Source organism: Cricetulus griseus, assembly GCF_003668045.3.
Source record: "Cricetulus griseus strain 17A/GY chromosome 1 unlocalized genomic scaffold, alternate assembly CriGri-PICRH-1.0 chr1_1, whole genome shotgun sequence".
NCBI classification, from domain to species: domain Eukaryota; kingdom Metazoa; phylum Chordata; class Mammalia; order Rodentia; family Cricetidae; genus Cricetulus; species Cricetulus griseus.
The window spans coordinates 209,585,764-209,608,927 of NW_023276807.1; the positions used below are offsets into that span (position 1 = coordinate 209,585,764).

The following is a 23,164-nucleotide window of genomic DNA, read 5'->3' on the forward strand; positions in this document are numbered from 1 at the left end:
AAAAAAAAATTCTTTATTTCCCCCAGAGAATCAATAGTTTCTATCTGGTAGCATATGGAGAACTAGATACAATCAACCCCCACCTTTCTGAGCAGTAATTTGTTTTTCACATTACACATCTTTTATTTATTTTTTTTAGACAAACTCTCTATTTGTAATCCAGGCTGGCCTTGAACTCACCATCTCCCTGCATCAGCTTCTCCTCAGTGCTGGAATCACAGGCATACGACACCACACCAAGCTTGCCTTGCCTTACACTTTAGGGAGGCTTCCAGTTCCAGGAAATACACAACAAAGACTACAAATAGTCGGTAACAAGCTTGAAACAGCAGATCAATGACATGAAGTTCAATTTTCATCTTTTGTATTGTTTCCTCATGGCCACAGTTATTTCCTAGGAGCTGCCTTCCCTACATTCTATTAGATTCTTTGGAATTTCATTGGGTCTGTAATTACAGTATTATCTTTCAGTAAGAATCTAGTATCATTGGGCAAGAAAAAAAAAAGCCATGCCAAGCACAGATATGAAAGCTATTGTTTTGTTTTGACTTTTCTGGTTTGCCCGTTTATGGGATTATTTCTGGTTTGGGTTTTTGTTTCTTTGCTTTCTTTTTGTGACAGGGTCTCTCTCTTGTCCAGGCTGGCTTACCCAGATTCACCTCGAACTCCTGGCCATCCTCCTGCCTCTGCCTCCCCAGTGCTGGAATTACAGACGTAAGGCACCATTCCAAGAGTGAAGGCTATTTTTAACCCAAGAAACCAGGGGACAGTTACAGTTTAGACCATGGAAGGGGGAATATGCCATATTTACACTGCCACTAAACAGTGGTCACCAATGTGTCTCTTAGCTTCAGTCTCTGCGAGATCTTGTTGCCGACCCAACGTCACCTGTTGAGGCTTCTTAACCACTTCAAATATGACCGCCTTAGCTTCATTCTCCCTCACTACTGTGACGACAGGTCTGACTTCCTGCCCATTTCCAAAATGGCCTCTCCCGCTGCGTCAAAGTTCTGAGTGCGCACGCGCGAAAGTAAGTTGTCTTCCCGGCAAAATGGCGATGAGTTTAGTGTGCGGCCAGCGGCAGCTTCTGCGCCTCCTGCGACCCCAGCGTTCGGTAAGATTGCGTCCGTACCACCGGGGTGCTGCCTTGTCCCTGCCACCTGAGCTGAGGTCAGGTGCAGACGCTGACCTGGTCACTGGGACCTGCGTGTCATGACCTCGGGTCGCGTGAGGACACAGCAGGGTTACGTCCAGGGGTTGGTGGCCCGGTTTCTCTGTGGCTGTCTGGGAACTGCCTTCGACCCTGAGCCCTGACCTCTGGGCCCCGTCGCCGGGCTTCAGTAACGGGATGCGGGAGACCAGGGCCCGAGCTGCACCCTGCACGCTCCAGGGCACGCCTTCGGGGCCTGCCGTCTGCGGGAGCAGAAGAGCCGTGGCCCGGCTGCTGCAGCAGGCTGTCTGCGGGAGAGCGGGGTCGCCTGGGACTCAAGGGGTTCACTTCTCCTTTCACGCGTCAGTTCCACAGCGTCGCAGGGTCCCTGAAACCGCTGGCCACCGAGCTCCTCGTCGCAGCTCGCCTGGGTGGTGGGCGGCCACACTACGCTCTTCTTGCTGCCTCAAGCCCTCGCTGCATCAGTACTTCTGCCTCCTCCTCTGCAGAAGCCCAGGTAAGAGGTCCCCACGGATGTCAGGAGCGCAGCTTCTTGGCCAGTTTCTTTTGTTCTGTTTTTGTTGTTGTTTTGTTTTGTTTTACAGTGAGAGAATATGTAGCGGAGTTCTTTTCCACACTCCACGCAGTTCCTCATATTAATTAGCCTCTCTGTTCAGAATAGAAATAGGTTCTCTGTAACTCAGTGTGGAAACGTTTGAAAATACTTGAGAAATTTGTGGGGCGGGTGAGATGGCCCAGCAGTGCAAATGCACTTGCCGTGCAACCCTGGTACCATGAGTGCCAATCCTGGAACCCAAGTAAAGGTGGAGCGGGCTGTGGCACACAGCCCCTGGAATCCCAGCACTTGAGAGACAAAGTAGGACAGATCTCTAAGTACAAAGCCAGCCTGGTCAACATAGCAAGTCAGAGCTGCATAATGAGACCCTGTCTGAAAAAAAAAAGTTAAGGAGAAAGGCAGAAACTAGTTCTACAAAGTTGTTCTCTGACTTCCACGTGCCATGGCATGCATACCTACACACATCATGCAGGCACAATAACAACTAAATTAATTTAAGTTTTGTATTATATTCAAGACACTGATGGCCAGAGTGGTGGCAAGCCAGTAATGTGAAGTGTGATTATGAGTTTGTGTATTTTATTACTGAATATATGTGATTCTGTGAATACTGCTCCTTAGAAGGCTAAGTAGGTTCTGTTTCTTTTTGAAGATTTATTTTATTGTATGTGTGTGACTGTGTACATGTGATCATGGGTGCCCATGGACACAAGAAGAGGGCAGTAGGGACCCCGAAGTTGAAATTACAGGTGATTGTGTGCTGCCCTACAAGGGTGCTGGGTACTGAAACTGGGTCCTCCACAAGAGTTCGTAAGCCCTAAGCCATCCCTTGGGGATATACTCAGTAACAGAGCTCTTGGTTAGCATGCACAAGGGCAGCCTGAGCTGCAGAGCAATCGAGATCCTGCCTCCAAAACGTTCTAACGCCTCCCCCACTCAAAAACATAAAATAAAAACTGAGTTGACTTAAAGAGAAACTGGGGGCTAACTCAGTGGTTCATGTACTTGTCAGATGTGTGTGAGGTCCTGGGTTCAATCCCCAGCACAAAACAATTAAAAGAATTCCAAGAACTGTAGTTTCAGAATATAGAAAGGATGGTGACCGTGATGCTCAGAAAACCAAAGTCTGGGAAGAGTGATGTAGGAAGCAATTTCCCTGCCTCCCCTGGGGGAAGCCATGAGACACTCTAAGTAATTCTTCTTATGCTAGTGACAAAAATAATGCCCTCTGAAAGCAGGAATGTGTAGACACCATTGGCATCTGGAAGAGCAAGAAGTAAAAGCAAGAAAATGTAGCCTGGAACTTGTTAGTATAAGGGAATCTCACCTTTTGTGCGTCCCGCTTATATGATACTTGGTCTCCTTTCTCACAGGTCCAGGCACCTCCTGTTGTTCCTGCTACCCCCACCCCTCCTGTAGTACCTGAAGTGGCTTCCGGAGGAACTGCAGATGCAATTCAATGTGCTGCAGAACAGAGCTTCAGTGAACTGGGACTTGGGTCTTACACCCCAGTGGGACTCATCCAGAACCTCTTGGAATTTATGCATGTTGACCTGGGCCTGCCTTGGTGGGGGGCCATTGCCACCTGTAAGAGTACATCCTGAGCAGGGGTAGAGGGAATGGGGACAGAACTTCAGCCATGGCAGTTCTGTCAGTGGATTAAGGAAACGGGTGCAGAGATCTAAAGGTCAGAAAAGCAGATGATTCAAAGAGGGGTGATACGCTTAACCTTTATTTCCTAAAGAGCATTAGCAAACCATTTATCCTGTCACTCAAAACACACAGATTTTGAGTGTGACCTGAGAGTTGGAGTAGGGAACCATAGTAAAAATAATGAAGCTGCCTTGACTTAGCAGAATAGAAGGTTGGGTCAGGTATTTGTACTCCCAAATTCAAAAGCTGTTCTCATTGCTCTTACAAAAGCTGAAACTGTGTTTTAGTCCTGTTTCTTCCTTAGGAGACCAGTAGGATTTTTTTTTTTTTAAGATTTTATTTATTTATTATGTATACAACATTCTGCTTCCATGTATATCTGCACACCAGAAGAGGGCACCAGATCTCATAACAGATGGTTGTGAGCCACCATGTGGTTGCTAGGAATTGAACTCAGGACCTCTGGAAGAGCAGTCAGTGCTGTCTCCAGCCCCAGAGACCAGTAGGATTTTTTATAATTAAAATCTCAGTTAAGTATAGAAATGTAGCTCAGTGGTAGAGTGCTTGCCTATCATGCACAAAACCAGCCTGGGCTAGTAAGACCCTATCAAGAAACAAAGTCATCTAGACTTTTTAGCATTCATCTGACCCCAGTGCTTGGAAGGTAGAGGTAGGAGGATCAGCAGGTCAGACACCCTTAGTTAAATAGTCACTGCTCTGTTGCTGTGAAAAGACACCATGATCACAGCAACTCTTAAAAAGGAAAGCATCTAGTTGGGGACTTGTTTACAGTTTCGGGAGCTTAATTCATTGTCATCATGGTGGGGAGCATTGTGGCCGGAAAGCAGACATGGTGCTGGAGAAGTAGCTGAGAGCTACATCCAGATCTATAGGCAGAAGAGAGAGAGGTCACTGGACCTAGAGTGTGGGCTTTTTGAAACCTCAAAGCCCACCTCCAGTGACACATTTCCTCCAACAAGGCCACCTCTCCTAATCTCACTCAAATGGTGCCACATCCAGTAAGTCTGATAACTAAGCATTCAAATATGTGAGCCTTCCAGTCTTATTCAAATCACCATGCCTGAGCTACATAAAACTTGCCTTTAAAAAGTTTTCAGAAGTCAGGTGACAGTGGTGCATGCTTTTAATCCCAGCAGAGGCAGAGGCAGGTGGATCTTGGTGAGTTCGAGGTCAGCCTGGTCTACATAGCAAGTTCCAGGACAGGCAGGGCTGTTATACAGAGAAACCCTTTCTTGAGAGGAAAGAAAAAAGTTTCCAAAACTTTGATTGAACTAGGTGTGGTTGGTATACACCATTAATCCTAGTTGGCGTGTGGGGGAGGGGGTGTACAGAGACTGGAGGATCTGTGAGTTTGAGGCCAGCCTGGTCTACCTAACAAGTTCCAGGCCAGCAAAGGTAACAAAAGCCCTGTCTGGTAGGGAAACATGAGGTCTGGAGTTAACTTGGTGGTTAAGAGCACAGCTGCTTTTCCAAAGAAGCCGGGTTCTATTCCCACGCCTACACAGTGGCTGGCTCACAGCTGTCTAACTCCAGTTCCAGGGATCTGATGCTTTGGGGGCCTTCATGGGCATGTATACAGACAGGCAAAACACCCATACACATTAAATAAAAATGAATCTTTTTTTTAACATTTATTTTATATGTACGAATGTTTGTCAGTGCAGCACGTGTGCAATGCCTGAATGCAGTGATCTTGCAACTTCAAGGCAAGTGTCCTACCACGAAGCCAAATTCCCAAGCCCCTTGGCTTTTTAGTTGTTTGTTTGTTTTAATAACAAAAAGATTAATTTTAGCATGCATGCACTAAATTTAATCTTAAAAAAACACATGAATGTGTGTGCATGTGAGTATGTACACTTGCCTGTAGAAGCGAAAAGGGTATTGGATCCCTTGGAGTTGTGGTTACAGGCAGCTGTGAACTACCTCACATGGGTACTGGGAACCAAACTCAGGTCCTCTGCAAAAACAGCAATCAGTCTTAACCACTGAGCATTCTCTCCAGCCCACCCCTCGATTTTTTTTTTTTTTTTTTTTTTTTTTTTTGAAGTAAGGAATACCGTGTGGGACACTAAGCCCTCAAACTCTTGATACTCTTGGCCTCTCTGGTGCTGACATTTGAAGCGTGCCCCACCATCCTTGGTTTCAGTACCTTCCCGTTTACTCTTAGTATACAAACAGCTCTAGCGTGCCTGTGTGTTCCTTGAGGGAGCCCACGAACCTTACTGTAACTGCTGGTGATGGCGTTCCTGAAGCCACTTTTTTCATCATATCTTGAGGTTATCCTTTGGCTTTTGTGAAAATCTTTCCTATCCTCTCCCCTATTTCCTGGTTTTTCTAACCACGCTTGCCCATGTTTGTTGCCTAATACCTTTCTTCAGTGATGGTATTCTGGGTTGTGTCCTTGCTTTCATCTTAGTGTGGGGGACCAAAATATTCCACAGTGGAAATATTTTGGTCATTCATCTTAGCCCAGACCCACTTACATGGCTATAGATAGCATAAACTTGAGTATTTGTTGAAATGGCCAGTAGACAGGAGTATAAGGAAAGAGAAAAGGTTAAGCTACCAGAATGTGGTGGATTACAACTTTAGGGACTTGTAAAAGTTACTGGCTATCTTTGTTCTAAGCCGGGTACATACCTGTGTTTATAGCAATAGGGAGGAAGAGCATGAGTTCAAGGCCAGCTTGTACACACTAAGACCCTATCTCAGAAAACAAAATCAGACTTCATTCTAAGACCCTGAGTTCTGTAGAGGTGCTAAACAGGGTGAAGTTTCTTGGTAAATGTTTTTCCTTTATCAAGGGTGACTTAGTTTATATATTTTCATGTATACTTAACAGTTGAGGAAAAAGTTTCCATTGATAATAGAAAAGTTTGGAGGTTATCGAAGTAAGAAACTTTTGTCTGATGGTATTGGTGGTGGTTTTGTTTTTTTTTTTGAGAAACAAGGTCCCTCCCCATCTGCTTAGAGAAGTTATGCTGAACTTTTTTTTATTCTACCACAGTGGTCTGAGCCTTGAAGAGCTGGGTGTACCCTGTCCTTACTTGTGGGCCCCTTGAGTGAGAGCCACAGTATGGAAAAGACTAGAGTGTGACTTGGAATGAGGCTCTAAAACCTTCAGCATTCTAGCTTCAGGCAGCTTGTCGTTTCATTCCAAGCCCATATTATATTTTCCAGGTACGGTCCTTGCCCGCTGCCTGGTTTTCCCTCTGATTGTGAAGGGCCAGCGAGAAGCAGTCAAGATCCACAACCACATGCCAGTGATACAGAAGTTTTCCACTCAAATCAGAGAGGCCAAATTGGCAGGGGATCAGGCTGAGTGTGAGTTGGCTACGGGGAGGTGTGGGAGGGAAGCATGTTTGCACTTGAGAAATTCTGCTGCGGGAGAGGGACAGGTGCGACAGTTGGGCATTTCTGATAAATCTAAAGGTCTATTCATTCCTTGGAAAGTTCATGGACCCAAGATGAGGTTGTTCACCCTCACTGATGTCACTCTTAACCCAGTGACCCATTTTCCTTCCCTCACAGTTTACAGGGCCTCCATAGAGATGACACGCTATCAGAAAAAGCACGATATCAAACTTTTGCGGCCACTCATTCTACCTCTCACTCAGGTGAGCAAAAATGTTCTCCTGATTGTTCATCCTGAACCTGTCAAGGTGTCTTCTGCTTCCCACCTCCCAAGATCCTCAGGAAAGCAAGGGATGGGGGCATGCATGGCTTTTAGTAACGGGGTTATGAAAATGTACGCCGTCAGATGTGCTGACTGTTTATCCTGTGTAACAGGCCCCCGTCTTCATCTCCTTCTTTATTGCCTTGAGAGAGATGGCCAATCTGCCTGTGCCCAGCCTACAAACAGGTGGGCTCTGGTGGTTCCAAGATCTCACAATATCCGATCCCATCTACGTCTTGCCACTGGTAGTCACTGCCACAATGTGGGGTGTCCTTGAGGTAAGCTGGGGGCTGGCGAAGCATGAGACCTGCCAGCAAACAGGGAGTAGTGTGCCGAGTGTGCCTTCCATTCCCTGGAAGAGTAAAGATGATGGGTCAGGGCTTAAAATTTACCATTCTTTTCCTCATCCCCTTTTTGGCAGCTAGGTGCTGAGACAGGCGTGCAGAGCTCTGACCTCCAGTTCATGAGGAATATCATCAGAGTGATGCCCCTAATGGTCTTGCCCGTGACCATCCACTTCCCCTCGGTAGGTAATGGCTTTATGGCTGCCTCCAAGTCCTTCCCCCTATTGCCTCTGAACAAGTCAACTGAACACCCAGCTATGAGCATCTTCTCTTTGCTCACACAGGCAGTGTTCATGTACTGGCTCTCCTCCAATTTGTTCTCCCTGTGCCAAGTGGCCTGCCTCCGGATTCCAGCTGTGCGCACAGTGCTTAAAATCCCCCAGCGTGTCATACATGACCCTGACACATTGCCTCCTCGGGAAGGCTTCTTGAAGAGCTTCAAAACAGGTAAGGGGTATTTATTGGGCGGTGTGGTGAGGAGAACCCTCCCAGCAAGCAGGAAGCCGAAGCAGGATTGCACTACCTAGCCACCCGAGGCGCCATAGTGACCTATGGGCTATGGATCTTGAGACTTAGGAATTTATTTTCTCTTCACACAGGCTGGAAGAAGGCTGAAATTGCACATCAGCTCCAGGAGCGTGAACAGAGGATGCAGAAACACTTGGACCTAGCTGCCAGAGGTAAGGAAGCCTTGCGGGCTAAATCCTGTCTTCCATTTCTTCTTTCCTCTGTTCACTGAGATTTGTTCTCTCTTCTCCCAGGTCCCTTACGACAGACTTTTACCCACAACCCTCTGCTACAGCACAATCCAAATCACCCTCCCAACACCCCCAACAGCAGCAGCACCAGCAGCAAGCCCAAGTCAAAGCCTTGGCACGACACACTTGGCTGATTTCTGCTCTGTGCTCATTCTGACAAGAACTCTGCATCTTCACAGATTCCTCCACCAAACAGACGATGCTGTGTCCTTGCCCCAGGCCTGGGAACTCCAGGGTTTGGAAGTGTCCGTTTTTAAAAATTGTTTCCACTACAGACTCTTATTCATGTGTATAAAAGAGCACTAGAGAGCCAAGTGACCCTGTCATCCACAGAGTTAGTAAACGTCTGTCTTGTCTGGGTTTCTTGATGTCTGGTTTTTTTGTTTTGGTTTGGTTTGGTTTTGGTTTTTTTTTTTTTTTTAAGATTTAATTATTTATTATGTATACAGTCTTCTGCCTTCGTGCCAGCAGAGGGCACCAGATCTCATTCAAGTTGGTTGTGAGCCACCATGTGGTTGCTGGGAATTGGACTCAGGACCTCTGGAAGAACAGTCAGTGCTTTTAACCTCTGAGCCATCTCTCCAGCCTTTGATGTCTGTTAAGTACGGAAGGGAGTTGTGCCTCAGAACTTCCATGGGGTGGGGAACAGTTGCCCACACTCACCCTTGCTCTTGGGAAGGAGCTTTGGGTTTTAACCCAGGCTTCAAGGCTGAGACCTACCTCACACACCATCCATCTACATTTGTGTTTGCACTGTAGAGGTGTGACGGGCAAGACTGTACGGCAATCTCTTGTGGGACTCTGTTGATCCTACATCTCCTGCCCTGAGCCATGTTTCCTGACCCCCCTCCCCGCAAGATTACCTTTACAATTTCTTTAAGAAGTAGATTGCTAAAATTCTGAGTGATAATTTAGAAGAATGGAGGCGGGGGTGGGGAATAGCTCAGCGGCTAAGAGTTCAAATCCCCAGCACCCATGAGAAAAGCTGGGCATTTCCCTGTTATTATGCCTGCAGCCCCAGTTCTGTACAGTGTAGAGACAGGAGGGTCACTTGGGCTTGCTGGCTATCAGCCTAGCTCCAGGTTGATCGAGAGACCCTGTCTCAAGGGAATAAGGTGGGGAGTGATGGAGCAGAACACCTAGTGTCCTCTGACCTCTGCACACGCACACACATAAAAAACGGGGAGGTTTTTATGTACTAGATTTTACATTTATAACATTTTAGTGCAACAGCTTACATGTATTGGTAGACATTGGTTTTATAACCTTTTGGCAGCTGATTCATGTAGTCTCCATGTCTGTTTTTGATCTGCATAAATACCTTGGAGTCAGTAAATACAGTAAAGCCACTCAGACTTTAGGAACATAACTTTTATTGTTTCGCATCTATGACAGTTTTTTGTCCCTCTAAAGGAGACCAGTTTGGAGCATTGTTGGCCCTTGTAAAGGAAAAAAAGGAGTGGGTAGGCACACCCAGGAACTTCTAGAACCAAGCTCCAGAAGTGGCCTGATTCCTGCCACAGTCTACATTAACCCCTTATGAAGTCTGAAACAACATATAGCTAAACAAATAAATTACTTTTCATCCCTCAAAGCAAGTTCAGAGTTGAAGCTGCCAAGGCTGGGCTCCTGGACAGGTGCCTCCAGAGAGGTTCTGGTCAATGGGACATAAGCACCTGTTTGTCCATGTCTCAGAATCCCAAGCTCTATTTAGACTTGCGACCTTGTTGTTTGGGCATCTCTTCATCTTCCAAATCCAGTTCTGCAGCAACTGACATACAGAGGATCTGGAGGTACCGTGTAGTGGAGGCTAAAGAGAGAAGTCTGAGGTAAGACTGGGAACAGGTTCAGTGGCACCAGAGGTGACTGGGCCTGAAAGAAGGGGTTCAGTTAAGCCATATGGTTAATAACAGGGACCAGTTGTGGTAAGGGGGACTTGGGAGCTTAGGTTTACAGAAAATGGCAAGGAAGAAAAGAAAGAAAGAAAAAAAAAAAGAAAGGAAGGAAGGAAGGAAGGAAGGAAGGAAGGAAGGAAGGAAGAAAGAAAAAAAGAAAAGAAAGCCATCTATTCAGGTAGCTGACCAACTTGAAGACCCAAAGCTTACCTACAATCCTTCGAAGGCAAAGAGGTCGTTTATGTTCCGGCACTCTGATGATGAGGAAGTAGAAGGGTAAGCCTGAGAGTGCAATGGCAATGCCGATGAGGGAGTTGATGGTGTCACTGTAGAGGGGCACGGCCACCAGGAAGATGGTACAGAGGCAGAAGACAATGGGGAAGAAAAGGCTGAGCTAAGGGTACAGAGGAAACAACTGGGGGTTAGTTAGCGTGTTGCTGTTTGTTGTTTTGAGATGGTCTCACTTTGTAGCCCGAGCTAGCCTTAAACCCATAACCCTGCCTCAGCCTGAATGCTAGGATTGTAGGTGTAGGTTGCTACACCCAGCTCAAAATTTCTAACAACCAAAATAATCACAATCCCATAAAGACAAAAACACCGAAGGGCTAGAGAAGGGAACCCAGTAGTATAGCACTCACTGGACATAAGTACTCAGCCTTCTTTCTGTCATCTGCATGCAGCAGCCACCAAGTCCTGGCATTGTTTGTGGGGTTTGGTTGAGTCTTGTTGAGGGTTTTTTTCAGGGGTCAATTGCTTATTAGGGCAGTGGGGTAAGAGTGCTGAAGATCCAACCCAATTCCTTGTGTATGCTAGACAGGTGGTCCACCACTGAGCTGTGTTTGCTTGGGAGGTTATTGTTTTGTTTTTATGTTAAAAAGCAAAACAGGATCTCATAAAGCCTAGCCTGGCCTTGAACTCCTGATCTTCCTGCCTTCACTTTCCAAGGGTTGGGGACGGGCACACACTACCATGCCTGGCTTCCCAGCCCTTGTGGGTTTTGTTTCAGAGTGTTTTGTTTCTTTAATGCATATGGGTATTTTGATGAATGTATGTCTGTGTACCACATACATGCCTGGTACCAGAGGAAGCCAGAAGGTACTGGATTCCTTGGAACTGAAATTACATTTGTGAGCCACCATATGGGTGCTGGGAATCAAACCTAGGTCCTCTTCAAGAGCCAGTGCTCTTAACCACTAAGCCATCTCCAACCCTGAGATGTTTTGTTGTTGTTGTTGTTTTTTTAAGATATTTATTTTTATTTTATGTGTAGGAGTGTTTTGCCTGCACATATGTGTGTCTAGTACCCACAAAGGCCAAAAGAGGTTATTGGATCCCTTAGAACTAAAGTTACAGACAATTGTGAGCTGCCATGTGGGTGCTGGGAACCACACCCAGGTACTTTGCAAAAGCATCAAGTACTCTTAACCACTGAGCCATCTCTCCAACCCAACCCTTGGTTTCCTAACTGTAGCTATATGCCACTATGCCTGACCTAGGGAAAGGATAAACCCCTATAAGAACCTGCAGCAGCAGCACTAGCTGTACTAAATGGAACAAAGATGGGGTAAGGGAAATGGATTACCTTGAGAGGGCGAGGCCGGTCAGGTTCCTTCCATCGTAGATAAAGCTGACCCACAATAGAAAGCCCCACAAAGAACCAGTAGCTGAAGCTGTAGTAGTTAATGAGCTGGAAGATGTCCTCCACACATAAGTAGACCAGTGCCAAGATACCCTGTTGATGCAAGACCCAGTCAGCTCCTCTCAGGCCCTGGTTATTCTAGGTGCTTTCCGCCACTCCTAACCCTCACAAGCCCATCCCAGGCCACATCTTCCCAGTCTCCGTGTCTGCCTCCTGCTCCCACCATGCAGCATTCTTGGCTGGTTCTTCATTCCTCCTCTATTAAAAGAAACTTGCCTTTAGTCAGGTGGTGGTGGCACACGTCTTTAGTCATAGCGCTAGGGAGGTAGAGGCAGGCAGGTCTCTGTGAGTTCAAGGCCAGCCTAGGCTACAGGAGTTCCAGGACAGCAGGGCTACACAGAGAAACCCTGTCTCGGAGTGGGGGAAAAAAAGCAGACAGGTGTAGTAGCACACAGAGAAATCCTGTTGGGGAGCAGGGGGAGATATTTGCCTCTCATCTCGATTTTTAATGCATTCTTCAAACCTTCACCAAGTTAACTCTAACAGTTCAAAGCCCACAGAAGTCTTGGGCAAAACCCTCCCTGTAGTCTCTCCAACTAACATGTCTAGTTCTCCTGTGACAAACTCCACAAAGCTTTATCAAAGGACTTTGTGACGCTGTCTCCCTAACCATCATGATCCACCTTAAAATGTCCTTCTCCACAGATATTTTCTCAGCCAACTTCTGCCCCCATGGAAGTGGTCATTTCTTCTCTTCAAGGGTGCATCACACACCAATATGGCAATTAATCATTACAGTGTGATCTGCGCTCCCTCCTCCTTACTTGGACCACAGAAGTTTGAGTTGTAGGAACTTTCATCAGCAGTTGGCACAGTGCATCAATACTTTTTAGGTCACAGCCCCCTTTCTGGCTACATCTAGTACTACCAAGTCTCGCCTCCTCCCCTCCCGCCCCCTCCCACCCTCCGCAATCTGGCCTTCAGTGTCACCCCTGAGGTAACTCACATTGAAGAGTAGAGAAGGCACTGGCGTGAACCGCTCAACATGAATCATACAGATGGCATCAGGGAGGTGGCCTTCTCTTGAGCCCACAAATAGAAGCCTGTTGAGGTAAAATAAGAGAGACTGACAAAACGGTGGGACACATAAGGCAACCTGTGTCACTTGTCACATTATCCTCCCTCTCTGCTATCCCTTCAAAAGGTCTGGATAACAAAAAAAAAATCAGCATGGAGCTTAGAAATGGGGGTTGCTAAAAGGAACAAGAAGTGAGGGACTGGGACTGGGGAACCCTGAAATTCCAGTCCTAACATTTGACTTGTCTCCACCAAAGCTTTGCATGATACCCACCCTGTCAGCAAAAAACGACAGCCCTACCTGGAAGCAGCCACAATGGAAGCATTGAGGCCACCAAAGCAGGATAACGCAACTGCCACTGGAATTGTCCAATTGAATATTCCAAAAATCCGGTCTGCAAAGGTCTAAGACAAAGGAATAGAAATCGTTAGAAGATCCTTAAGGGATGAAAAGCATGCACAGGCACATGCCCAAATTCCTGTATCAGTAGTCCAGTCCTTTCCACAGTGAAGGTAACAGGACCTTCTTGCAAGCCCAGTATCCTAAATATACTCTTACCACGCCATCTCCTCCCTATCCGGGACTGATACTGGGATATCCCAGAAGTCCACAACACACCCTCATGCTAGTGAAAACGCTTTACCACAGCAACAGCTTCACTCGCCAAGATGTCCTTTATGTCTAGCACACTGTAATAGGCCACGTTGGTCAAGAGGTAGATGATGGTGACAATGGGCATGGAAATGGCAATGGAGAGGGGCAAGTTCCTACAGTCAAACAGCAAAAAGAAAAAAGGGATATGTTAGTCCTACCATTTAATCCCTACCTCTCAGTCCTCAGACTCTGCCATACCATTCTCTCCAAGGATGCAGACATCTGTGTTTCCCAGGTCCTTTGCCTCTGAGGTTGCCTGAAGTATTGGCATAAGCTCTGAACTCTTAAAAACTGAAAAGCAGTAGGGGGAAGAAATACTCCCTTAGAAAAGTAATGCAGAAAATGTGACGTTGCATGTAGTGTTACTTATAATCCCAGCTACTCTGGAGGCTGAGGTAGGAGGATCCCAAGTCAAAGACCTGTGTGGACAATTTAGTAAGACTATTTCAAAATAAAAACAGGCTTGAGATGGCCCCATGGTTAAGAGCATTTGTTGCTCTTGCAGAAGACCTGGGTTCAATTCCTAGCAGCCCACAATCACCTGTAACTCCAACTCCAGAAGAGCTGAAACCCTCTTCTGGCCTCTGAGGGCAGTGGGCACACATGGTACACCCATGTATGTGGAAAGACACCCACACAGAAATTTTTAAAATATTTTTCAAATCAGAGAGCTTGAGGGCAGAGCTTAGTGGTAAAGCATTTGTCTAGCATGCCTAAGATCCTGGGCTCAATCTCCAGTACCACCAAAAAGACAACAAAAGGGAAATTGACCAAGAGCTGTGTTGTGTTCCGGCATAACAACAGGAAGGTGGTCGAGGTCAGGAGCCCATCTCTGAGCACTGGGAAGTGTGTCTTCAAACAGAAAGAGAAGAAACCGGAGAGGCAAGACTGTGGAATCTCATATCTTCAGTAGAAAGAACAGTGTGTGCATCAAACAGGGATGTCACTTCAGAGAACTCCAGGTACCATCCTGACTGACAGCCAAGAAAAAGACACAAAGACCCATCAAGATCTCTCAAGAGCCAAAAGATCACCAGCTATATAAATGCCCTTGACAATGAGACTGCCAAGAGGAGAGGGGACAAATACATGTAGCGTCTGTTTTTCTGGTAGTGAGAATTGAATCAAGGATCAAGGACACATCTATCTAGAGCCCTGAGCAAAGGCTCTACATGAGCTATACCCCAAGCCCTCTTTTGTTGTTGACAGGATCTCAGCAAGTTGCTCAGAAAGGCCTCGAACTCACTCTGTACCTGGGCTTTGAACTTATCATGCTCAACTCCAGAGTAGCCTTCACCATGAGGCAGGCTTGCAAATAGTCCAGTCATTCAGCTTCTGGCCAGTAGGTGGAAGCACCACTCCCCAGCCTCCACTTGCACCTCGTAGCCCTGCTCCTCCATTGCAGTGCGGGCAGATGTGTACTAGGAAGCCTTTTTGTTTTTAAAAGCCAAAAGTTGGTTTGTATGGGAACTGTTACAATTTAGGGAAATTATCTCCTGGAATATCTTAGTTTTTAGGATCATAATATTTTAGAGTCAGGAAAGGCCATGGAAATCCACTTAACTTTGTATTAAACAGCAAAGGCTAGGGAAATGGCTCAGTTGACAAAGGTGCTTGCTTGCCCTGCAAGGAGGGTCTGGGTTTGCACTTGGAGCCCACATGCAAATGCTGGGTGGGGTGTGGAGGATGGTGTGTACTTGTGACCCCAGAATTAGGGAGGTGGGGACAGGAGGACCACTGGGGTTCCAAGACCAGCCAGCCTAGCCATATTAGCAAGCTGCAGGCAGGTGAAAGAACTGGTCTCCAAAATAAACAAAAAAAAAGATGGGACCTGGAAACAGTTAAGAACACATATTCTTTCAGAGGACCCAGGTTCTGTGAATGCACATGGTTGTTCACAACTGTCCATAACCTGGGCCAGGAGCTCCTACCCCTCTTCTGACCTCTGGTGCACACCCATGCACTCAGGTGCGCACACATACATATAAAAGTATATTTTTTTAAAGTGGACAGTACCTGAGGAACAACACCCAAGCGTTTCCACAAACATGTGTGCACACAGCAGACACATACACAAAAAGAGCACCAGGCAAACTGGGCATTGGCAGGAAGGTTACAAATCTGAGGCCAACCTGACTACATGCATAGTAAGATGCTGTCACAGAAAGAAAGAAAGAAAGAAAGAAAGAAAGAAAGAAAGAAAGAAAGAAAGAAAGAGTCTTAGTAAAGAAGAAAGGAAGGGCCAGGCATGGTGGCACACGCCTTTAATCCCAGCACTTGCTGAGGCAGAAGCAGCTGGATCACAATGAGTTTGAGGCCAGTGTGATCTACATAGTGAGTTCCAGGCCAGCCAGGGCTACACTGTGAGAGTCTTGTTTCAAAACAAAACAAAGGAAAAACATAGAACCGAAAGTGCACGGCTGCAAAAAGAAAGAGCAGCTGTTGGTCCTCTAACAAATCAAGGAAAGACCGATCTCAAGACCCATGGCTCCCAGTGCAGTGCTCTTTATTCTGCACGACTGTGAGGCAATTCAGAGCAGCACTGGTGGGGTGACCCAGTGAATGGCTGGAACAGTTGCACGCTGTCAGTATGAATTAGGGCAAAGAGAACGGGTTCGGAAGGGAACTGGAAGAAGGAAGTCTATGACCTAAAGCTATCTATGTAGGGTAAGGGTGAGTGGAGGTCTTAAGACAGAAAGAGCTTTATGACACTATCTCACAACGCTGCTCAAATTAGTTTACAAATCTGAGGGCAAAAGCCATCCTCTTGCTTCAGTCTCCCGAGTAGCTGGCAAGGACCTTGGGTGTTTAAAAACAGATAAAGCACAAAGCATAGATAACCTGCTTTATTTAATGGAGAAATGAATGAATGTACAAACTTTCTAAAAGGATTTGCAAAGCACATGCAAGAAAGTGCACATCTTAGCATAGTGACCACAATCATGGACAATTAAATCTCTAGGTCTCAACTCTGTTAAAATCAGGCTGAAGAAATGAATCCCAGAGTTGAGAAGATGTGATGCCGGGCACGGAGAAGCTCAGTCAATGATGGCTAGCACTGGTACGGAAAGTCAGTGGTAAAGTACCTACCTCTCAGGATTCCTGATCTCTTCAGTGACATAATTAAGGGTATCCCAGCCTGAGTAGGAGAACAAAGCTGAGTATAGTGCCAGGGCAATGTCACCCATTGCAAATGATGAACCCTCAAAGGAATTCTCAAAATTAGTTGTGGCTCCTGGAAGGTGAAAACAATGGAAGACAAGATTTAATGGCCCACTCCTACTTCAGCTGATACTGTAAAGGAGAGAAAGCATCTGGTAACATCAGCAGGGAAAGTTCTACAAGGGTACCACTGAGGGGCGGGGACAGAGAGGCATCTACAGAGGGCTGCAGTACAGAGAATCATGAATGTGGTCTTGTCAGGAAGAACTCAAGTGGTCTAGTATAAGAAACCACACCAAAGCCAAATAGAGCTAGTCATTGGGTGGTGGTCTGCTCCACACCGCAGGCTGCCTGAGTCCTAGCCACTTTCTAACACTAGACAGGGATAACACTCAAAAAGGGGAGACAGGGTTCAGGATGCCCAGGTCAACAGAGCAGTTACAGGAAAGGCTTCATACCGGACACCAGGTAGGAGTGAGGACAAGGAGTGCATTTCTGACTGCTCACTTCCAAGGGCAGAAATGGCAGAGCAATAGCACTAGGCCCAGCAAGCTGTAAAAGCCAATCCCTGGGGTGTGGCTGTCAGCCCCCTTGCCCAGGACAGTTCCCTGTGGGAACAGCATAGCAGATGATGATGAAGGATGGGCTTTGGCATCAGTCTCTGGGGCACAAGTTTCAACTCTTCTAACTTGAGCAAGAGAGTCTGGGTGATCTGTCTTGGACTCTGTTGTTTTAAAATGGGGTCTCACTGTGTATCCCTGGCTGGTCTGGAACTTCTATGTAGACAAGCCTGGTCTCAAACTCAGAGTGCCAGAATAAAGTATAAACCACCACACCCAGATTTTGTTTTTATTTTGAGATAGGGTCTTCTGTGTCCCTGATTGGCCTCAAATTGTCTATGTAGCTGAGGATGACATTTAACTCCTGTTCCTCTGGCTGCACTACCTCACAAGTACTGGAACTATAGGTAAGTACCACTCTGCCTGGCTTAAGATAGGTAATTCTGGGGCCTGTTTCCTCACCTATATAAAAGGAATAATAGTGTCTACCAAATATGGTATTTGGAGATTTAGATATCAGTTTCTAATATCAAAGTAAGGTTGAAGTTGTAGATCTGAGATATATGGCTTGCCTAGCATGGCCCAAAACTCTGGGTTTGATCCCCAACACGCCAAAGAAAAAGAAAATGTTTAATAAAGACTAGTCACTAGTTTTGTTTTGTTTTTCTTACCCTGGCCAAGTGTAACAATGCCTGCAATGATGACTGCGATCAGTGCCAACACTTTAGCATAGGTGAAAATATCTTGGACCAGGGTTCCCCACTTGACATAGGCACAGTTAACAAAGGTTAAGAGACCTGAAAGAAAAGGAATACTGATCAAGACCTACCCATCCCACCTGGAGGCCTTAGACTCCAAAGCAACTTTTCCGGCACTAGACATCAATATGAACCCATCAAAGAGTCAGCTATGTATCTGGGCTGTGCCTGTCCTGTTCCCCCACCCCACCCCCCAACCCATTATCCTCAACGTCATTACTGCCAGGCATTCGCTGAACACATGTTTCCATCACCACACTCCCAAACCCCAGTACCTTAAACACAGAGCAAGGTGGCAAAATTCCTGTTCAGAGAAGTGGGAAGCACCTGGGAACTGTGCAGACTCGCACTTTATTCTGGTCCTTGGCTCCTTAGAACCAGTTTCTCCTTCCTATGAGCACGTACACACACGCACACACAGGTCTAGAACCCAACATCCTGACTCTATGCTATTGCTATTAACCTTGACAAGTCCTGCTGTAACTTATTCAATGTCTAGGTCATCAGGTTAGTGTGTGTGTCCAAGGATTAAGAAGAAGACCAAACTTCCTGCCCCTGCCTGCCAACCCAGCTATTTGTTTTGTGTTTGGTAAAATTCTTGCAGCTAAAACAAGTTCTTGTAGGAAGAGGGCAGAGCATGTTTCCTACCTGAACAGTATGAGCCATAAACATTCCTCAAGTCCTTCTACCTTGGGCTAGAGGCAGCCCCTCTACCTAGATGAAGGCAGCGACAAGTTCACAGACCATGCTCAGAGAAAGTGTTCGTACAGGGCTCAACAGTCTCTTGAAGACTGTTATGGCGAATGGACATACACATTTCCCTAAAGAGTCCATATCTTTCATCAAAATCTCAGCGTAGTGGCAGGGGGTACAGCTCAGTGGTAGATAATGTGTTCAAATGAATGAAGCCCTAGGTTCAAATCTTTTTACCCCAAACAATAATAATCTCAGAAAAATTCATTAGCCCAAAAGTTACAATCCATTACTTTGGGAGAAATTCAAGAAGGGAAGCCCACACACGCTGTGAGGCTGGCTAGAAGCCCAGGGATTCTGGATCCGGAGGCGAGAAAGTCAGAGAAAACAATTCTGAGACAGCTTCTCCTAGCTCAGCAACTGGAACACCCCACAGAGCACTTGACTGTCGCGTCTCCCCACAGAGCAAAACCAGCCTTGCCGGTGAAGAAAGGGGAACCCAATGTAGGGTTCAAGCCACCAACACAATTTTAAAACAAAAAAGCCACTCCCAGCCTAAGGCTTTCAAGCACTCAGAAGACTGAGGAGGATTGCCTAATGTTATATCCAAAGGAGACTCCAATTCCCCAAACTCCAAATACAGTCCAAATATCCAGAAATGAACTCAACCTGGACTATAGGAGGGTTTCTGGAGGTTAGATAAAAGCCAGCATTCCTCAGGAACTTGTGAAACTGGTTCCCATCTACCAAAAGGAGTCATTTCCCTTATCACTGGCAGAAGGGACATATGACTACCTGTGGTGTCTATCAGCGTATCAAAGTGCACGCTGGCCTCCAGGCTCCCTCAGTGTAACAGGTACCCGTCATACATGTCAAAGTCCGTGCTAGCATCCTGCCCTTCTCACTTTCTCCCCTCTCCCTCCAGCTATCCCAGCTATTTGTACTTTTTATAACCCTGCTATTTTCACTATTCCCTCTCTCTCTCTCTCTCTCTCTCTCTCTCTCTCTCTCTCTCTCATACAATTAAAACCTTCCCCTTAACCATACCATGGAGCAGTCATGTTGTCAGTTCATACACCTACAAATTTTAACTTGAGGCCAGCCTGGATTATATAGTGAATCTCAAGCCAGTCTGGGCTACAGAGACCCAGCCTCAGAAAAGAAAGGAAGCAACCTTAAGTCCTCTGAATCCTGGGACCGCCTTCAGGGTCCACAGATCTCCTGTGGTTGTTAGGTCCTGGCCTCATTCTTATTCTAACCCAGAGGCCACTGCACTAAGAAGCAAGGGAAATTAGCCATCTTCTATTCCAATCTCTTTGGGGGGGGGGGGATGTGTGCATGAGTGCAAGTGTGTGTGTGTGTGTGTGTGTGTGTGTGTGTGTGTGTGTGCGCGCGCGCGCGCGCTCACTCATGCAGACTCATGCAGGCACATGCAGAAGCCAAAGCCAATGTCAGGTATCTTCCACAATCACTTCTCCCCCTTACCTTTTATTATAGTTATTCCCATGTCACAGCACACACACACACACCTGCAGGTCAGAGGACAACTTGAGGGAGACAGTTATCTCCTTCCACCGTGTGGGCCCTCGGGGTCAAACTTGGGCTTGGTGGCAAGAGCCTTTACTGACTGAGCCATCTTGTCAACTCTCCACCCTACTTTTTGAAGATAATCTCACTGCACCTGGAGCTCATCGATGTGTCCCCAGTCACTCAGCAACATGGCATTTTCAGCAGGTGCTGAGGCCCTGAACTCAGGTCTCCTTGCTTGAGCAGCAGGTGCTTTGCCCGGTGAGCCATCTCCCCTGCACCGCTCCTGCCTCTTTCTATTCATTGCCTACATTGTTTTCTAATTTTACTGAGGGGTATTCCAGCTCTATTCAAATACATGTCTTCGTGCCTAATAGACATGACAATAAACAACCAAACCTTATCACAAGGCTGAGCAAACATGAACCCATCGTTCCAGGTCGCCCTACTGCTAAGTTAATAATTAAAGACACAAGTGTACTGACTCTTCAGTAATCCTACAGAATAAATGGCCTTTATCTTGCCCTCCACAAGCCTGTCAAATGCTGATCTTCCTCAGCAGTCATCCATCCCTTACTCTCCACTGGACTTCTACCCTCAGCTCTTCGACTGCCTCAAGCCCGTCTCCTCCTCCTGTAATCTCTAGTCCTCACCGTTAGGCTCTTCTCTGGCTTATAAACATAATACAAACCAGGTTTCCTTTAGAAACACCAAGCTGCCTTATGCCTGACCAGGAGAGTGGGATCCCTTAGGACTGGAACCACCAGCAGAAATGAAGACACTCTGAAGTGACTTGTGGCTAGCAGACTATTGAAGCAATGGTCCCCGGGAAGTTGGAATTTCCCTGGGAGTCTCATGCTGGGAGAAGAAAAAGGCTGAAGCCTGGTGCCAACTGGAGCAAAACCTTGTCACTCAAACAGATTTCACACAGTTCTGACAACTTCTCAGGCTACTTTGCAAGAGAAACTAGAGCTAAAACAATGAGGGGCCAGGGTGGCCAACACCACTCTGTTACTGGGACCACTTAGCCATGTACATCTTCTACCCTCTATTTAAACCTAAACCTCATATTAGTATCTACTGGACCTCTTCACCGGATTCTCTTCCCTGTGTAGCCACACTCAGTCAATCTCCCCGCCCCCCTTACTTTCGACTCTTACTTTATCTCTCTGAGTGGCCTACTATGTATGGACCAGGTAGCCCAGCCTAGCTCTATAAGGCCACCAGGGCCCAGGGTCTTCCCCTAGCAAGTCTGATAACATAACAAGTTCCTGGTTAGGCTGCACAGTAACCATGGGTCACAACATGGAACTGGAATAGACATAAGGGAATAGTTGTAGTTCACAGAGTCTGCAGCTCTATGCCACAGGGCTCTTGTCTCTGTTCTGTTTGTGGACATAAGCACAGAAAAGTAGAGACAGCCAACTCGCTCCCCTTTCTTACAGAAACCCCTGCCATGGGAATGCAGAGTTCTCAACCTTCCTAATGCTGAGACCCTTTAATACAGTCCCTTATGTTGTGGTGACTCCCAACATAACTGTAATTTTTGCTACTGCTATGGTTGTAATGTAAATATCTGATATGCAGGATATCAGATATGTGACCACTGTGAAAGGGTCATTCTACACCTCCCCAGGTGTGTGTGACCCACAGTTGGAAACCACTGCTGTACAGGTTGTTTGTATTTTGATCCCTACTGCTTCTCTGCCCATTCACTTCATCCCTCCTGTGACCTCCCATGTTCTCGGCTACGGTACTTCTTTTTCAGTCACAGATCCACCATCATGCCCTGATACTCTCCATACTGAGCATGGAGCCGGGGGGTGGGGGGTGGGGGTTGGGGAGGGTGGGGGGGTTGGGGGGGTTCAGTGTGAATGCTGCACAAAACAAAGAAAGCACTGAGGGACCTGCTGGCTCTACCCTTCCAGGGCTTTCAGCTTCCTCCAGAGCTTCTGGCCCTGGGAACAGGAAATGGACAAGGCAAGCCTCTGTGCTGAGTAGGCTCTTTGTCCCCACCCCTAACAGATACAGCTGACTAGAGTCCCCAAAGCTCAGCCAAATGCATGACTCTTGAAACAAAGCCCAACCTCTTGCTTCAGAGTCAGAGACAAGAGAGGAAAAGTAGGGTTAGAATAACAGACACAACTGCAAGTTAACCTCTAGACAGATACTCTACCCTTCTACCTCTGTGGGTAATTCAGTCTGCACCCAACACTGAGCCAAGTCCATGGGAGGATTGCCTAAAATAACCTTTAACCTTGACCCAGCTGTTTCTCCATTCCTGGTTTAACTTCAGGGGAAAAAGCAGCTGCTGCAAAGATGTCACTCCTGTAACCGAAAGAGGTACTCTAGAACAGATCATCCCAGCAGATACGAGGTCCCCAGGAGGAGGCAGGCTCTACCACTAAGGTCTAGAATCAGCACTAGAACAAAATGGAAATCCCCAGCTCAGGTTATTCTGAAAAGGAACACTGAGGAGCTGAGCAGGTAAGAGCACTTGCTGTTCTTGCCAAAGACCCATGTCTGGTTCTCAGCACTCACACAGCGCCTTACAACTACCCATAACTCCAGTTCTAGGGGACCATACACACTTCTAACCTCTGCAGGTTCCTGCATGCATGTGACACATACATACACTCAGCTACATATACATAAAAAAAAATTCTAATCAAAAAGGAGCAATGCCTTTAGCCTGCTCTAATCAATGCCCGGGTTTGCTTCAAATAGTCTAAAGTCCCACAAACAAACTGTAAGTCCTTATCCTGTGGAGATTAATCCTGAAGTTTTTATAAATTAAATGTTGTCTTAGATAAGCTTCAATAATCTCATGGGGACGAAACAGTGACAATTTACACTATGCTGGAATCCCTTACGCTCGTCCCATCATTCCACTCTACTTTGGCATTAATCCATGCTTGCATCTCTCAGCAACATGCCCATCTTAATTCATAGAGGGTCAATATCTAGTAGAATAAAATCAATACTAGCAAAGGATGCTCAAGGAACTGATGTTTCCTTT

The 23,164-nt window shown here is 46.5% G+C and overlaps 2 protein-coding genes across 8 annotated transcripts in view; one reads left to right on the forward strand and one right to left on the reverse strand.

The window, feature by feature from the left end:
- Positions 1-969: 969 nt before the first annotated feature.
- Positions 970-8,542, forward strand: Oxa1l (OXA1L mitochondrial inner membrane protein). Its single transcript, XM_027390665.2, has 10 exons — positions 970-1,114; positions 1,518-1,667; positions 3,101-3,314; positions 6,582-6,725; positions 6,933-7,018; positions 7,191-7,355; positions 7,499-7,603; positions 7,706-7,868; positions 8,021-8,101; positions 8,183-8,542. The coding sequence occupies exons 1-10, from the start codon at positions 1,052-1,054 to the stop codon at positions 8,311-8,313; spliced, it is 1,302 nt and encodes a 433-aa protein (XP_027246466.1). The 5' UTR covers positions 970-1,051; the 3' UTR covers positions 8,314-8,542.
- A 990-nt stretch (positions 8,543-9,532) lies between these two features.
- The window catches only part of Slc7a7 (solute carrier family 7 member 7), a 46,221-nt gene continuing 32,589 nt past the window's right edge, over positions 9,533-23,164 (reverse strand). For all 7 annotated transcript variants that reach the window (XM_027390660.2, XM_035452798.1, XM_027390655.2 and 4 more), the window contains 8 exons: positions 17,839-17,964; positions 16,536-16,680; positions 13,435-13,558; positions 13,092-13,195; positions 12,720-12,816; positions 11,657-11,806; positions 10,285-10,468; positions 9,533-9,989 (listed from right to left, as the gene is read on the reverse strand). In XM_027390660.2, coding sequence (XP_027246461.1) covers positions 9,886-9,989; positions 10,285-10,468; positions 11,657-11,806; positions 12,720-12,816; positions 13,092-13,195; positions 13,435-13,558; positions 16,536-16,680; positions 17,839-17,964 — 1,034 coding nt within the window. In that variant the 3' untranslated portion in view covers positions 9,533-9,885. The remainder of the gene's footprint in view (positions 9,990-10,284; positions 10,469-11,656; positions 11,807-12,719; positions 12,817-13,091; positions 13,196-13,434; positions 13,559-16,535; positions 16,681-17,838; positions 17,965-23,164) is intronic.

Excerpts from the sequence above, each read along its gene's own strand:
- Oxa1l (XM_027390665.2), top strand. The coding sequence starts at position 1,052 with ATGGCGATGAGTTTAGTGTGCGGCCAGCGGCAGCTTCTGCGCCTCCTG. Across the intron at positions 1,668-3,100 it reads CCTCCTCTGCAGAAGCCCAG|GTCCAGGCACCTCCTGTTGT; the intron begins GTAAGAGGTCCC and ends CCTTTCTCACAG. Across the intron at positions 3,315-6,581 it reads GTGGGGGGCCATTGCCACCT|GTACGGTCCTTGCCCGCTGC; the intron begins GTAAGAGTACAT and ends TATATTTTCCAG.